The 17,589-nt window shown below is 42.9% G+C and overlaps 1 protein-coding gene across 1 annotated transcript; it reads right to left on the bottom strand.

Moving 5' to 3' along the window:
• Positions 1-1,749: 1,749 nt before the first annotated feature.
• On the bottom strand, positions 1,750-10,249 carry hunk (hormonally up-regulated Neu-associated kinase; the record flags this gene model as incomplete). Its single annotated transcript, XM_083986640.1, has 9 exons — positions 1,750-2,528; positions 3,317-3,479; positions 3,614-3,782; positions 3,871-3,997; positions 5,450-5,577; positions 5,694-5,829; positions 6,138-6,193; positions 6,976-7,268; positions 10,010-10,249. The coding sequence occupies 9 exons, from the start codon at positions 10,247-10,249 to the stop codon at positions 1,750-1,752; spliced, it is 2,091 nt and encodes a 696-aa protein (XP_083842766.1).
• Between the last annotated feature and the right edge of the window lie 7,340 nt (positions 10,250-17,589).

The raw sequence follows: 17,589 nt of genomic DNA, 5'->3' as shown, positions 1-17,589 counted from the left end.
TTCATATGCGTGTGTACCTGAGCCCAACATAAAGCCAGACAGTAAATAGATGTGGTCAAAGCACCAGACAGACACATAATGGATTTAGTATAAATATTTAAAATACTTTATACAGCATAGAAATCTCTCAACACTCAAATCAAAACCATCCATTACAAAATCTTATAAAAGACCCCCAAGTCTGTATCAATCTCAGTATCAACCAGGAGAAGAAAAAAAAACAGTACAAAGACGTAATTTCAAATGTTGACAGTACAGTTCAACTGGTGAAACATTTGCATGCAACTGTTCATTTGGACAGGAAGAGATTCTGTAGTATCTTAACAGTGCGAAGCCTCGTGTGCCTGTGGAAGTCTTTTCATAGAGTTAAATAGTTCCGTGAAGCATTTAAGACGCAAAAGGTGTCGGCTCGACAACCGTTTCAGAATCCCTTCATACGTACTGTAGGTAACAGGAACACAGGAGTCGTACTGTTATTTACAAGCACAATTTTCACATCACTCTCGGAGAGCTCTTGGCAAATACTCGTCATTGCAGTTAACACTTAAGACTATTGCACAAACTACAGCATTAAGACAAAAGGAAGTGAATTATTTTCATTGATGTTAAGTGATCCTAGTAGCAGTTTTTCTTTCCACCTTCAGACCCCCAGCGTTTGCCGAGGTTCTTCAGTTTCATAAGGCCTTTGATGCTCTATTTTTATATTTTTTAAATCTTTTCTTTATTCTTTTTTTGTTTCAAAAACTGACTAAGAATAGGTACATCCAGCTGTGAGAAAGTCACTGAGACTTTAAACAGTTTAGTTTAGTTTGAGTTTCCCTGTGGGTTTAAGAGGTGATGTAAGACTTGTATAAAAAAGTTATAGCTGTGATTTATTATCAGTGTTGTGTGACTGTTTCTGAGAATACTATAAAAAAGTGAGAGTATGACTCTGCTCACGGGACCTACTTCTATTTCAGAGTGTGGTTTCTAATGACACTAACGCTCAGACACTGCAACACCGTGGCAAAAGTCCACACAAGCATGTCACAATCAACTGCGGTTATACATTAGTGTATGAATAATGCAGTGAGGTAAAAAGATGGTAAACACTGTTGTTTCTACGGGTTTTGGTTTTCAAGAATAGTGCAGTGAGCTTCTCGTCCAGTCAGCATTGAGGATACGTTGCCAGCTGGCTGGAAGTCAGTGGGTATCTTAAGAAGAGATTTCACAGAGACAAACACTTATACATGTAATCAGGGTTAGGGTTAGGGTCTGTTAGCTGGTGTGAATCAGTCTGCGGCTTAATTAGTAACCAATTACAGTAATATTACATAAGAGAGTATCTCTTGACTCAGTGTATAATACAGTGTTTTGTGTGTATACATGTGCGTGTGTGTACACCTTGCAGGCAAGGCCCATATTACATGATGTCCCATGACCACTCTGTATCTGGGACACAGCGAGGGTTAGTCATTGCTCTGGGATCTGTTTCAAATCTCATCTTCTCTATGTCACCACCTCTTGTTACGTAACAAGAGCAGTAATGAGAGATAAAAACAATTCATACTTTCACTTTTATCCCTTTTGTTTTCTTTTTTGTTCTTATTTGAAGGATCAAGTTTTTTAATGAAAAGTGGCTCAGTCGCAATAAAGGGACAGTTCACAGTTCAAAAGGCCGCTCTGGAAGACCTCTCCAACTAAATAAAATGTTGCGAGGGGCCTTGACTTCAGTCTGACTGTCTTTCATTTTCCTTCCTCTTGGATCCCTCAGCAGAGGGTTTTGAGTGCACCTGAAGCGCAGAGGAGAGTCTGCATGGGGTAGGGAGGTGGCGACACCACTTCCTCGACAACTTGTTCTGGCCGGAAGGTGAACGGCTGCAGCTGGACCTTCTTTTTTAGGATCTGTCCAATTCCCATGGAGGGGAACTTGCTACGGTGTGTCGGGCTTTCTGGATCGCTGCTGCTGCTGTTGCTGTTGCTGTTGCTGTTGTTGTTGCTGTTGGACGGAGGGCTGAACGCTGAGGTGGGGTTGAGCGGACTAAAGGCGGACTTTGGAGGGCTGAAAGCCGAGCTCCCCGGGGGGCTACCCACCGTGCTGGGTGGGCTGCCACTGGTGTCGGAGGAACCGCACCAATCTGACGAGATGCTCTTCTTGGGCTGAGGGTTTACGATTAGGACCGGAGGGCTCGGAATCGTGGCCTTTTTCAAGTAAGAGGAGTCGGGTTGGAAGGCAGACACGTGGCGGGGCGGAGACAGCGTACCGTTGGTCAGCTTGTACCAGGGCGAAGACGGGGTGTCCTCGATTTGCTCAGCTTTGGCCAAGGACCCGAAGGAATGCATGCCGATGGGTGACGGTGCCGGTGGTGCAGGAATGTTGTGTTCTGGGCTCGTATTGACTTGTGGGAGGGTAGCCAGTCGCCTGCGCTGCTGAGGCGTGTTGGGAAACAGCGGATGGATCTCGAGATACTCCATCGAAGATGAAGCAACGGTGCCGGGGGGCGCTAGAGGTGAATTACGATGGCCTCCTGTTATGGCACGCAATAGACCTGGGGAGAAAATAAGGATCATTTTTATATTCGTACATTAAGGTGTAATCAATACCTCAATTAAGACGTAGCTTTCACCGGCATAAACGTCTGATGGCATGTAACAACCAGGTGTAAAGATGCCGGTGCAGCTTGTCCTGATTCTAACCTTGTTAAGAACAGCCTGTCCTGACATGCTACATCAGCACTCAGTGTGGAAGCCTGATGGGCTCTCTCAGTCACACTTGTATGAGGACAGGCAAAGGAGCTTAGGCCTCAGCTTTGCCCCCAGGTCCTTGTCTGTCACTTGAAAGCTCTTCTTTAGGAAATCTTATCTGACTGACTCAAACCACCTACTACTCTTTGTTAAAAGTCCCAGGCCTAGTTGAAAGAACTGAATTTAATTAATCCCGTTGAGCTGCGACTTCCAAATCCCTTAAATGCTTCAGCGGTACACTTTCTCAGTCACAAGGTTCTATCAAATTACAGGGAAAAAAAACGTGTTTGTGTGTTTGGTTGACAACTTGTCCAAGTTGTATCCTCCCAGATGGATAGATGGGTGGGTTGATGGGTTGATGGGTTGGTGGATGGATGGACAGACAAACAATGGAAGGCAGGGGTGGATGGATGGATGAATGGACGGATGACTGGGTAACTACAGATGTGTGAAACAGCTCGTTGATGTACAAGAACATGCATGCTCAGTCAACCTACCCTGTATGAAGGTAAATAAAATAGATTGAATAAATAAACTGTATTACACATTTATTTTTATATTTTTTAATATAGTGCATCATATGAATTCTCACCTGTCCTGTGTTTCTTTTCCTTGCTGGGCCCCTTGCTGACGGCCAGGTAGACGGGCGTCTGTTTGGGGGGAATGGTGAGCTTGTCCACGTGCTTCCTCCACTGGGTCTGGAAGTATTCACTCTTCTGCTTCTCGCCTTTCTTTTTCTCCTGGAACTGCATCTCCTTAAAAGGAAGACACGTGCGGACGACGCGTTAAAACGACCTACAGCATTCAACAAACTCTGTTGCTGCTGTGTAAACCAGAATGAATTCACTCGTCATTAAGAAACATTTTGAAAACTTTTTTCCCTCCTTACCCTGTACTCTTTAGACAGTCTCTTCATTTTCTTGTTGAGTAGGAAGTAGACGGCCAGGGTGTGGCAGGCGCGGTTGGTGAGGACGGCGCTCAGCACCTCGCTGTGCTTGTAGCCCATTTTCTCCGTCATATGCAGCAACACCGTGTGGTTTATTTCCTCAATGTGGATCCTGAACGCAGAGCAAGACGTTTAATGTTTTTTTAATGCTTAAAACCAGATATTTATAGACAAACTAGTACAAATGTGCAGCAGTCTACCTGTTGAGGTACGGCGCTCCGGTGTTCTTGTTGGCCAGCTGTAGCCAGGAGTCGGCCATCACCTGGTGGATGTTGGGACGCTTGTTGGGATCTGGCTCAAGGAGCTTCTTCAGAAGACAGATGGCAGCTGACAGAGAGAGAGAGAATAGACATTCATACGCTGCCACCGACACTCGGCTAAATGCCTATAGAGCAAGGATTTTACAATAATAAAACATGTTACTATAGATTTATCGTCAGAAATGTGACGACTTTTATAGTTGACAGCTTTGGGGGAACAGAAAATTCCCTCGTTTCCCTGCCGTCTACCAAACCACTCGGTTTCAGGAGTAGTCGGAGCGTGGTGTGCGCACACACTCAACACAAACCCCGGCCCTCATCCGTTTCATCTGCTATCGCTTCGCTATTACATAAGGCAGATGAGGTGACATATCTGTGTCATTAGCTTGATTAACCGGTCCTTATGTAAGTGGGTTAATCCATCGCTTACTTTGCATTTTAGTCAGTGACACTGTTGTGACAACGCGGGGCGGTGAGGACGCTGTACATGTGTCACAACTTCCAGTGAAATCAATCACCTGTGTTGCTGTGACATGTTTTTTTACCCCCCTCACCCGTTTCTACATTCTGCTGTAAATATGCAAAGATGTAAATATGCTGTAAACAGAGTTACGGGTTGCTTGGAACGCTACAAAGTCGTAAGTTGTGACTTCAAGTCGTAACTTACAGGTTCAAAAGCCTGCCTGTAATGCAGCATTAGATATGATCACTACAATAAAGGGTAAATATGAACACAAAGGTTAACATGAAGATGTCGACTTGTATGCAAATAAGCAGGTGCATCTTGTGAAGAAATTTGAAGAATTCTCAGTCAAAACAATGGTTTTAAATTATTTTTGATGCAGTGCCAATGACTTCTCTGCAACCCTTGCTTAACAGGACAGGTAAGGTTTCATCATGTTTACTTCTGAATTTCTGCCAAGGTGGCCTCGCTTCTTCTTGAGAAATGTTTTTCAACAGCTGCCCTTTGTTTGTGTGAGCAGAGGAAGAATTTCTCTTCAGGCGATGTTAACGGAGTGGAAATAAGTCTTAAGTCCTCATAATGACATGTGACAGCTTTGACTGTACTGGTATTATATAATACGACGCTATTCTTGTAATTTTTTTTTTTTTTTTTTCCTTTTTTTTTTTTGCTCTTTGTTTTAATTGGCTGGCTGGCTTTTCTTTTTTTAAGTTTAATGTTGGTAAAACAGATTGTGTGGACCACACACGAGGGACTGACGGTCAGTTGGATAATACAGAAGATACTTTCATGAGCCTGCCGTTCATTTACGCGCACATACAAGGCAACTGACTGCATGTGACAGACACTTGAATGTTTTTACTGTAAGTCAGAAATGTCACCGTCCCTGCGTGCAGGTATTACCTATAATTATCTGAGTCGTGTGACAGTTATTCAGGTTTATAATGATAAGCCAATGTCACAGTGGAAGTTGTTGGAAATATAAGATGGCTTGAGTCATCGCTTGTTGACCTCAAAGGTATGATAATGTTCATAACAGGTGTGTTTGGCATTTACCTGTTGAGAGTGACGGCGGTAGAGGATTCATTTCCTTGTCAACCATCTTCTGGTGCAGCGCTCGGAGACTGAAGGGCTCCACAGTGAACGGCAGAGTCCCCGTCAACATTGCATACATGTTCACACCACTGGAAAATGAAAATTTACACTTTAGCTCTGAATGCACATTTTAAAAGCTATATTTAAATATATATTTGAAGACAACTGATTTAAAAGAATAAAAAAAAAAGGAGAGTACACTTACATGGACCAGACGTCCACCTTGGGTCCGTACTTCTTTCTCGAGAGCAGCTCGGGGGCGGCGTAAGCCGGGCTGCCACACTGGGTGCTGAATGGGTCTGAGTATCCCAAGATGCCGGCGCAGTTACTGAGGCCGAAGTCTGAGGGACAGAAGAGGTGGGGTGAGTGTTGTTTCTGGGTTTATTGCTGTCTTTTTAAACTCGTTACACGCACAAACAGAAGCAGATTAGCACTACTGTGAGAGCCTATAAAGGTTTATTGAATTGCTTTTAGCTCATCGCCACATGTGGGACACCGCAACTGAGAAAATCTCTTTTTTTTCTGCTGTACAGTAATTGGCATTTAAAGTAAGTCTTATATTAGCTACTTAACTAAATCTTTTTTCTTTAATGAAATTCTGAGATTTTAGTTGAGATAAATGTTGTAAATGTAAGAGCGTGCGACTTACCTATGAGCTTAATGTTGTCCTGCTCATCCAACAGGAGGTTCTCTATCTTCAGATCCCTGTGAGACAAAGAGGAGACATCAGTGCCAGCACAGACTCGGTGTTTACATTAGATCACTTATCTGAGCTGTCGTCATACAATGCACAAGCAGGACAGAGGTCAGTGGGAATCCCCCCCTTCATCCACCCACCCACCCACCGTCCCTACAATCCCCCGACACACACACACACACACATATACACAGCCCTCCCAATGTGGGTCACACTGGCTGATTTTCAGGATCTATTGTGTTCCCCAAGATCCGTCGTCAGTGTCAGAAATCCTGTTACACAGTCATCTAGAGAAAAGTAGTTCCCAGGCTCAGAGCGACAGAGAATTGAATATTTCTGGGGAGAGCGGTATATGTGAAATTTGATTTCGATGAGAGAGATGCAATTTACGCGTTTTCTTTCTTCAATCAAATCAAACATTTTATTTTATATAATATGTAACTTTATTTGTAGGAAAAAATGCACTGCAAACAATTTTTTTTGTTTGTTTGTTGTAGAGTGCATGGATTTACAGTTGTTTTTTTATTTTATTTTATTTTTCTTTAATCATCTCACTGCAGTTATTGAGACCGATCTAGTTATTTGTGGATTAACAGTAATGTGCACAATAAGGACTAAACCCACACTTTGAGAAAGAGGATCATGTCTGACTCTGAGATCATTTAGGCAGCTTTAACCCATTAACACAAATCTCTCTGATGTTTACTTTGCAATTATAACTCCCTTCATTACACTATAGATAATCCTGAATATTTTCTTTTCTCCATGCAATTTCTTTTTTTTTTCTTACCTGTGCACCACTCCTGCCCTGTGCAGGTGCTCCACTGCCAGCACCAGCTGCCGGATGTATTTCTGCGTCTCCCGCTCGTCCAGCCGCTTCTTGTCGTAGATGCGGTTCATGAGGTTCCCGCCGGGGCACAGCTCCATCACCAGGTAGTAGCTGTTCTCCGTCTCCAGGATGTCCAGCAGCTGCGTGATGTTGGGATGGCGGATCATCTGCTGGATGTGACCCTCCCTCCGCAGGTTCTTGGTCACATACGAGTCCTTCTTCGCCTTCCGCTTGTCGATCACCTTCACCGCCACCTGGAGGGGTTGGGACAGGAGGGAAGAGATGGAGAAACAGAGGATGAGACATTTTGCTCTATATGATATTGTGAGTAATAACCCGCGGAGAATAGAGCTCTAGATTTCTTGAAGGGAGACTTTTCGGGGAATGCGTGTAACAGGTGACAAGCTGCTCAGTCTCCATTGCAGGGTATATAACACGACACTGACCTCTCCCTCACAGCTGCTCCAAATGTGGGGCAACACAGGCGCTACAGGGCCTTGCGGCTGCTATAGGGGGAGGTGTGTGTGTGTGTGTGTGTGTTGAAGGGGTAACTGAACCATCATAAACTAGGGGGAAAAGCAAATGTTACCCTATCCGCTGAGAAAGGCGCAGAGGCCAAAAGGACAGTAACTATTCCCCCTCCATTTGCCACTGAATTTAGCTGCAGCTGAACACACACAGGGGAGTGGGTGACAAATGTGGAACTCAGAGCGAGTGGGGTTAAATCACGGGGGCCAGCTTTCTGAAACATTTCAGTTTCCCGTGAAGAGGTGTTGATTGTTTTATTCCTTGTTTTATTCCATTGATTACTCATCGTGTCATCATCTGTTTGTGCGCCTCCGTTGTTACCTAATCAAGAAGTGGGACCTTGAACAATCTCCTCATAAAAAAAGCCTCGGGACGCGTCCTTTACCTGAATGACGAACACTTTGCTAATTGCTTTCAATAACACACCCGTCTACTCTATTTCATCCTTGTGTCCCGTCTAGACTCGAGTTCAAGAGCGCGGCTACCATATACAGCAAATCATCTCAAGGAGAGCCCACAGACATGGAAAGGCATGACCACCGAAACTAATCACCATATCCATTAATGAAATGGTGAGGGCCAAAGTGGTTGTGTGGTTTTGTACGTGTGTGTGTGCATGTGTGTGTCCCCTCTTTCTTCTGTCCTTCAGCTTGTCTTTCTGTTTTACTTTCGTCCTTTTATCTTTGATAATTGATTCACCTCTGAAAACCTTTTTTACGGCTGCTAATTAAACCTAGCTGAGTGTGTGTGTGTGTTTCATTGAGCTGTCATGATACAGTAATAGATGGCCCATGTTTACGACAAGCGGCGTGGATAAGAGAGGGGGGTGTAGGGTATGCATGTGGGGGGATGGGGCACTGTATTTACAGTAGGCTGGTCTATATGAGGAGCGAGGGGGGTAGGCGGGGGTGGTTGAGGGATATAAGAGGGGGGGGAGGGGTGTGCCCTGCCAGGGGGCTTCTGGGGGATTCAGTTGTTTATCAGGCGCCCCTCAGACAGGAGAAAAAAAAGGGAGGGGGAGGTGAAGGGGTGAGTATGTAGGGGAAAGTGGGTTACAGACATCAAAAACACATGCATATGACCTCCCCAGCCCCCTGACCATGACAACACCATCTCTGACCTCGCCTAACTTTCACCCCCCCACCCTCCCTAAATGCACCTAAAAACACCCGTCTTCCTCATCATCCCTGCATCCACACTGAGTTTCTTAGTGATGCTAAAAAAAGGATGTGGGAGTCCTCTCTCAGCTCCTTTCCCCCCTGACTGCCCTTATACTTGAATAAACTCACTGCCCTCCACTCCCTCCCTTTCGCCTGTTGGACCCTTTATGCAAATGAATGAGAAAGAGAGAGAGAGTGTGAGTGTGAGTGAAGAGAGAGCGAGAGCATGGGATGTGCTTGGTTTTCAGATTGCCAGTGTTTGCATCATCCTCAACAAAGAGAGTGCGGGAAGGAGGGATGAGGAGAGGTGTGCTTTTTTCCCTTCCCACAGCAACAGAATGGGAGTTGGGGTGCGGGAGGGGGTCTCAAGATGAGGTCATTTATAATACGCACAATGTGAGTTTCAGTGGCACACTGGCATATTTTCTATTGTGTGCATATGTAGAGCCAATACTAGTGGTTACATGTAGAAACATGTACGGAAAAGGGGAGTGCTTGTTTTTCTAAAATGCAAATGTCTTGGCTGCTCTTCAAAAAAAAAAAAACCTAGGAGAGACAAAGGCAACCAGTGGCCAATGGTTGCCCATATCAAAGCCCTGTGCTGGAGGAATTATAATGAGCCTGAAGCCCATTTATCAACGACAGGATTTCATATGCAAGTAGCAGCTCTGCTCCCTCATAGGCCGGGCAATTTCCCTCTCTGTCCCTATCACAGGCTTGCGCGCCCACAGCAGTGAGCTCACCACCAGCAGCAGCAGCAGACAAAGCAGAAGGTTTCAGAAATGATCCAGCCACATGTATGCAGACAGACACACATATCTCTCTCTCTTTTTTTCTTTCACACACACTCACACTCACATAGAAAGAAAGGGTAAATATTGTCACCACAGCCTTGGCTAGAAAACAAGCCCTATGTGCATGTGGTGGAGCTCAGCAGCTGGTGGTTGCCTCCTGAGCTCATTAACAAAGGCTCCCATTGCAAACAGAGCTGATCACTTTCTACAAGCTGATTTATCAGTAAGACCTGGACTGTCACTCTGTAATAAGCACACAAGCATGGCTCAGCTCCAGATCTGAGCCAGGTTGAAGTGTTGACAATGACATGCAGCAGAGGAGAATGTAATACCAAGCAAGCACAAGTCAAGTGACAGCTGACACTGTCCATAAAATGAAATTGAAAACCACACCAGACCCCTAAACGTTAAAAAACAGTCAGAATAAACTGTTTTATTTTGTTTTTCAAAAGTTTTTTTTTTTTTTAATTAATTAATTAATTTACATGTATATATCCAAACACTGTTGCTCACCTTCTCCCCAGTCATTGCGTGGAGACCCTCTCTAACTTTGGCGAACGAGCCCTCTCCCAGCTTCCGCCCGATCAGATAGTTCCCGACCCGCTTGGTGTGGTAAAAGTTCTTGAGGATGTCCGCGGCGGGGCTGCTCAGAGAGCCCGGGAGGATGTTCTCATTCCCGGCGCTGTTGGGGGTCTTGCCCTCGTACAACGCGTGGCTGTTGTCCACTACCATGTCGCTGTCCGCAACTGGCATCACCGCTCCCCTGTCAAGCGTCTCCTTTTAACAAGGAGGAGGAGGAGGAGGTGGAAAAAAGAAAAGAGAGAGAACAGGCAGTTCTCACCCACCTTAGCGACAGGCAGGTATTAAATACTTAACGTCCGGTGAAGTGCGTAAACTCCCGGTCTGCGTGCGTCTCGCCCCTAATAACAAATTAAGGGAACCGGAGCTCGCGCCACCTGTTCATCCAAAGCATCTAGTGAGCGCACTCAGCAGTTTCCAAGTTATTAGTGTCACCGCTCAGATTGAAATGACACACACATGAAAAAAAATTGCCAGACTCAGTCATGGAAAGTAAATAACTGACGCAATCTGTGTTAATACCTGTTGGGGTTTAAAAAAGAAGCAGTAGCAGTGTGTCGGTCTCCGGTAAGAACACACACTCCATACATGAGCGCCTCCCGAGGAGTCTGTGAGCAGGCAGCGTGTTGTTCAGTTTGAAGTGACTTTCCCGGTCATCTGGGTGGGCGTTGCTTAGTGTGACTGTGAGTGTAAAAAAAAAAAAACCACACACACACATGTAGCTACAGAGACACTCACACAGACCCTCTCTCACACTGTGGTGGTAGCCGGGGTGGTTTCAATCCAATCAGCGCGGGGCGGGCGGAGCGCATGTGAGAACAAGGCGGAGGATGGGAGGGGGGTGCAGGGGGGGACAACTCCGCCCGGCACCGCTGCCCCCGCGCTCCGATTCGCATGGTGCGTTCAGACTGTACATGTCTGTGAACAAAGACTACATCTGTAGCGGGGCAGGGAGACAGCAACACCTGCACAACAGCACAGCCTGATGCATGTGCCTGCATCCATCCCCTTCTTTTTCTTTTTTTCTATCAGGTTCATTTAGGTTGAACTGTGCGTCCATACATGCCCAAACGTACCGTTGCGCACTGCACGAGGCAGCCGCACATGCGTTTCCATCACACCGGCACAGAGGTGAATGTCATCATTAGTGGTTTGCGGTTAATCTCTAATAAATTTTGCCTGTGAGAAATGATCAGGTTGAGATAAAGACGAGCCATCATCCAGATGTTAACATGTCAGGATTACGTTGGGTCTGGCTCAACTCGTGCCTTCAGGTATTAAAGTTAGACTCCTGCACAAAGGAGCTGTTCACTGACCTAATTAACACGGTGTACATCAATCAAAGGAGCTCACCTGCAGGGATCGGTCACGATTTCAGACATGTTTTGCTCCTGTATATTTGGCCCCAGCTCGGGTTCATTTGGCTCAAATTAAATTTTATTGGGTGATTTTATGCAAATCTGTTCTATCTGAGGAAGAATAACAAACACCTGAAGGAAATTTAAGAAAAGAAAGAAGAACTAAAAACCTTGTGTTACCTCTGAGTCTGTCTGGAATGTGTTGAGACAAATCTGTGGTGTCTTATGAGGCTGTAGTTTGAGGTGTTGCCATCAGATTTCATTATGAATACACATGTGCTCTGTTTTCGCTGGGTTCCTAGAGGGAGTGAGCTCTGTATCCACACATGTGGTTAGTCTTGCCTGCTGGACCATGCTTTCTAGACACTAAACCACACACTCAGACGTGGAACCAAAAGTATTATACCGCCACCTATTGGAAATGATTATGTAGGCCTACTACACACACACTGTCAGTCCTTCAAGTCTAGACATTAGTAAGACTGTGGCCTTGGTGAACTTGATCTGAAGGCCATTTTTCTTTGTCCTGACAGCAAGTAGTGCTGTAATGAAATTATGGCTTAGTCCTTGAATAAATCCTTGAAGTTTAACATGAGCCCATAAAATACATGAAACCAGACATAAAGGTGAAACGTTCAAGGGGGAGACACAGGCATTTGGATAAATGATTCTCAATCTAAGGTTGTTTTTGAAAGCTGTCAAAGGGAAAAAGAAAAAAGAAACAGCCCACACAACCTCGTTATGCTCCAAATATTTTTACTGACATCCTTTCGGGCTCCTCAGCCCTTCATTAGGTCATTAAGCTGTCAAAGGGAAATGCTGCTCATGTTGATTTAATGCAGAGAGGCGTCCAACCTCAAGGTCAAGGTGGTTATTTCACTGGTAATCCTTCACTTTGTGACAAAGAATACTTGAAATGTGCACCTGTTACATTACGGCCTGAGAGTTTGTTCTGGCATTTATATCATGGTTTTTTGCCCTGAAGATGTTTGTGTCTAAGTGTTGTTGTTGCCGCCGTCCTGCTTGTTGTTTTTATGAGACCAAAGACAAATTTCCACATTGTGGACAATGAATGAAACTAACTAACTAATTTAGAGTATAGGCAATGCTGATATATATCACAATAAATTCAATTATCTAAATTTTAAATGCTTTGGGAGGGGTACACCACTACTATGGCAGCTAGTACTCTTGTATTAGGCTAAAAGGACATTTCACATTTAGAACACTTATCATGCAAAACTACAAAAATAACAAAAACTTTTCTAAAGCTGCTTCGCTCCCTGAAAAACACTATATACAAAATAAATACAATAAAATCAAGCTGTACAATGTGAACATAAATATCATGTACCACTCCCTCCCGGACCTTGCATGTGAGTTTGCATAGCTGTATGAAGAAGTGTGTGGGTTTTACAGCCAAAAAACAAACAACATTTTTTTTCTTTGGGAAAGAAACTAATCTTTTGGACCAAGCCTATATTTTAATTAGTAACCTACTGATTCAGAAGAAGATTGAGTTAGGTAACTTGTATCAGACAGATGAGCAGGTTCTTTGGTAAAATGTGAGTCATTTCATCAATGTTAACTTCAAACCGCTGTGGGACAGCCAGTTAAACAATTACTGACAGTGGTCAACTTCAACTTCAACTTCAACTTTATTGTCCCCAAAGGGAAATTCATGTTGCAGGAAGGCAAAAAAAAAAAAACACAGAACATATAAAACACATCCACATAAACTCTACACAACATTGAAATGGCAAGTACCCCAGAGGGCAAACTGGGAGCTGTTCCATACAATCGAGGAAATAAATAATAAATAAATAAGTGGAGTGTATCATGTGAGTGGGGATGATTGTAACACCTTTTATCTTTGTTGTTTTATTAAGTGTAACCATCTCTGTGACTGGAATTTGCAACAATAAAGAGTGTAGACAATGATGATATCACAATAAATGTATTCATCTAAATTGTATAGTAAATGCTTTGGGAGGGGTACACCACTGCAATGGCAGCTTTTTTACTCTTGTATTAGGCTAAAAGGACATTTCACATTTAGAACACTTATCATGCAAAACTACAAAAATAACAAATGCAAAAACTTTTCTAAAGCTGCTTCGATCCCTGAAATACACTTTTTTTCACGAAATACAATAAAATCAAGCTGTACAATGTGAACATAAATATCATGTACCACTCCCTCCCTGACCTTGCATGTGAGTTTGCATGACTGTATGAAGAAGTGTGTGGGTTTTACAGCCAAAAAACAAACAACATTTTTTTTCTTTTTGGACCAAGCCTATATTTTAATTAGTAGCCTACTGATTCAGAAGAAGATTGAGTTAGGTAACTTGTATCAGACAGATGAGCAGGTTCTTTGGTAAAATGTGAGTCATTTCATCAATGTTAACTTCAAACCGCTGTGGAACAGCCAGTTAAACAATTACTGACAGCGGTCAACTTCAACTTCAACTTCAACTTCAACTTTATTGTCCCCTAAGGGAAATTCATGTTGCAGGAAGGCTTGTGGCCAAAGGACGTCCACTTCTGTGTCTCTGTGACTCTTCCAGTCTCAACCTGCTGATGAATCTCTGTGACACTCTGAGCTCAGTGGACTTCCCTCTGACAACATCCCATCTGAAGCCTCGACATAGGCAATGCTGATATATATCACAATAAATTCAATTATCTAAATCTGCAATGGCGGGCTTTTTTACTCTTGTATTAGGCTAAAAGGACATTTCACATTTAGAACACTTATCATGCAAAACTACAAAAATAACAAATGCAAAAACTTTTCTAAAGCTGCTTCGATCCCTGAAATACACTTTTTTTCACGAAATACAATAAAATCAAGCTGTACAATGTGAACATAAATATCATGTACCACTCCCTCCCTGACCTTGCATGTGAGTTTGCATAGCTGTATGAAGAAGTGTGTGGGTTTTACAGCCAAAAAACAAACAACATTGGTTAGGCGTTGTCTTGGTCTCATCATGTCAACATGTGAACAGCATGATGGAAAGGATGTTTCCACACAAACTGTCACTGAACCAGAACATTTAGTGGTGGATTCATGGATCAGACACTTGTGACTTTTGCGGTTAATCACCTTGTTAGAGAAAAGCATATTATGTTATTAAGTACTATAACACTGAACAATATCATGTGCATTCAAGTGTTTAGAGATTATCAAATTAGGTTCACCTTAATTTGCCACCTACTCCTCTTCTTTTACATTATTACATAATATGGCATCATTGCTCTAAATAATTCACATTTTAAAAAGTTTCACATGATGATGACGACGACACTGCATTGTGTAGGCTACCTTCATATTGGTTTCATGGTTTAATCTGGAGTCACATGGTGTCCCCGCATGGCAGCTAATATGGGAGTATGGACAAAATATATGATTACATGTTATCTTGTGTGTGTAGCTGGGGTAATGCATGAACACCCTGTCTGCATGATGGATGGGTATGGTTAATTACTAATTTCCGAGGAAGTTTGAATCAGGTAACTTGTATGAGACTGAAGAGCAGGTGAGTCATTTCATCGATGTTCATTTCAAACCACCACTGTCCTGGTACAGCTAGCCAAACAATGACTGTCACAGGGGTGGGGATGATTGTAACACCTTTTACCATTGTTACAAAGTGTCACAATCTTTCCTGGAATTGTACAGGGATGATCTGCGTCCTACTGAACGTTTCCATTCATACATGTACACCATCCACTGGTTTTATCAGATATGTTCTTGAAAGCTCTCATAATGTTAGGATGCACACCATCACACCGTTGGCTAACACTGGCACTTTTACATTTTATTATGTTCATTAATGTGCACTGTCCTCCTTAAATAAATAAAATAAAAAATATAATATAAAAAAAAGCCCACGGACACTGTTCGTTATTTAGCCATCAGTCATGAGTTTTTTTTCTTCATAGGCTACTAATAGTGCTTTAGTGTTGGAACATGCACAATAAACTTACATAGTTGAATATTGTGTGGTGTGGTCTCAGTTTTTACTTTTAAATCTCACTGTTACAATTGACCCCAGGGTTGTGTTACAACAGTTGTAACAGTGGCACTCTTTGCATTTAACATCAAATAGTGAATTAGCCTAGTTTGAGAAGTTTACACCTCTCGAAGTTTAAGGCATTGTTATGAGTTATGTGTTATAATTTGAGAGCCCTACGATGAACCATCTTTTAGACTTTTACTGTGTCTTATAGGGAAATTAATTTTCACACAACCACAAGGACAAAGCAAGTTGTAGGAGCTGAGACAAAAAGTTTTACTCCCCTATGTTGAATGTGAATGTTAAGTGACTGTAGTTAGCGTAGGAGAGACACAGAGGTGGTTGTTGTTATGACTTGTTTTTATTCTGTGTCATGCTTCAGTGTACAGTTTGTTTCTTTTTTGATTATTCAGAAAATTATGTAGGCTAATGAGCTGGTTCCCTATGGCTGGTTCTCTGTAAGACCCAAGTGGCAACCCTCCGTGACGTCACCCATTGGTTTGTGAAGGGCCGTTTGTGAAGCCCGGAGATTGGCTTTCAGGGCGCCGCCATGTTTGATTTTTGGAGCCAGAAGAAACCATATTTGGACGAGGGGGCGGAGCTAAGGAGGTCGAGGGGCGGGTCGGACCCGTGTCTCCGAGGCTGCTAGTTTACCCAGCAACACCGGCTAACTGCCGAGCGGCTACGCTGCTAACACCGTTAGCATCTACAACTCGAGGTAAACTTTATATTTAACGGTGAAAGTAATCTCAGAAGCTTATTAAATATACATGTCCATGTTTGAACTACATATACATAGATCCCATGAGGAGTAATGTGTCACGTTATTGTAGCCGATGTTAGCATTAATAAGCTAATGTAAAGCTGTGAAACGTATTTTGATATTGTTTTAAATTGTTTTACAGAACCCAGAGACTAGTTTTTGTCTCAAACTGTGAAGCTGCAACACATTAAACTGTCATGGACTGAGACTGGTGGGTTACGGCTCCTGGACTTGATGTTACCTCACCTGCATCACCGATGATCGGCTGCTGCAGCTCCGACCTGTCACCACGTTACAGCATTCACCCAGCTATTAGCTATTATTTTACATTCCTATTATATATATGCACATATTTTTTGCAGGTTACCAACATGTAGATGTACTGGAAATTCAGCTAATACAATACAAGCTTGTCTTTTGACAGTATGGCTCACCTTTACATCATCCACAGCTTATAAAATGTTTTCAGTGCTGTGAAATGCTACAATTACTAGTGCAGTTTAAACATGAAATTAATTTACTAAGATTTGCTTCACTGATTTTTAATGGGCCAGATCTTTACAGTAACATTAACACCAGGACACACTGCTGTAGTCAACAATAAATTAAGGAAAAAACTTTCCAGGACTATTTCTATGTATGCTTTCACTACACACAAGAAAAATGTTTAATCTTGTTACCCTCCTTGAAATAATAAAGCATCTAGAGATGAATATCAGAGCTTGTGCTTTCCTGATGTTTCTTGTCAACTAATCTATGATATTGAAAACAATAATTCACCAAAGTGTCACATTACATTGACCATGAGGTTATGGTAAATATGTAAAATAAATACAACAATTTAATCACAGTAACTTTCTTTATTATTACATTTTCAATGATAACAATCATCGACTGAATAAAGCATTTGTATTAACTGGACTATGAAAATAGCTGCTTCAATATCTTCACTGTCAATTTTAAGTTAGTCACCCTAAAAAGTGTGAGGTCAAATGTGGACATAGAATAATAAACAAACAGTTGGTCTGTTCCCTCATCAGAGGTTTTCTGGTTTCATCATCATCACAGCTCCACAACTTCACATGATGTCCTCCTTCTGTTGGCACCGGTCACTCAGCTCTCACAGTGGCTCCTTAGAATCACAGTAAAACACCAGAACTTAAATTAAAACATGGCAGGTGCATGACTGTCTAACATTTGTGTGTGAATGTACAGCAGTAAATGACAAACCCCCACCTCTATATATTGTATTTATCAGTACAGTATGACACCAGCAAGATAGCAAGTTGATGGATAAACCTGGGGGCTTTGCAGCTTGTAGACCGATCCTACCGATCACTGTTCTGCCAACATGACGCCGTGGTCGTT

The sequence above is a fragment of the Trachurus trachurus genome, assembly GCF_905171665.1.
Source record: "Trachurus trachurus genome assembly, chromosome: 14".
Taxonomy (NCBI): domain Eukaryota; kingdom Metazoa; phylum Chordata; class Actinopteri; order Carangiformes; family Carangidae; genus Trachurus; species Trachurus trachurus.
Note: the sequence above shows the minus strand (reverse complement) of the source record. Positions and strands in the feature narration are given on the sequence as shown.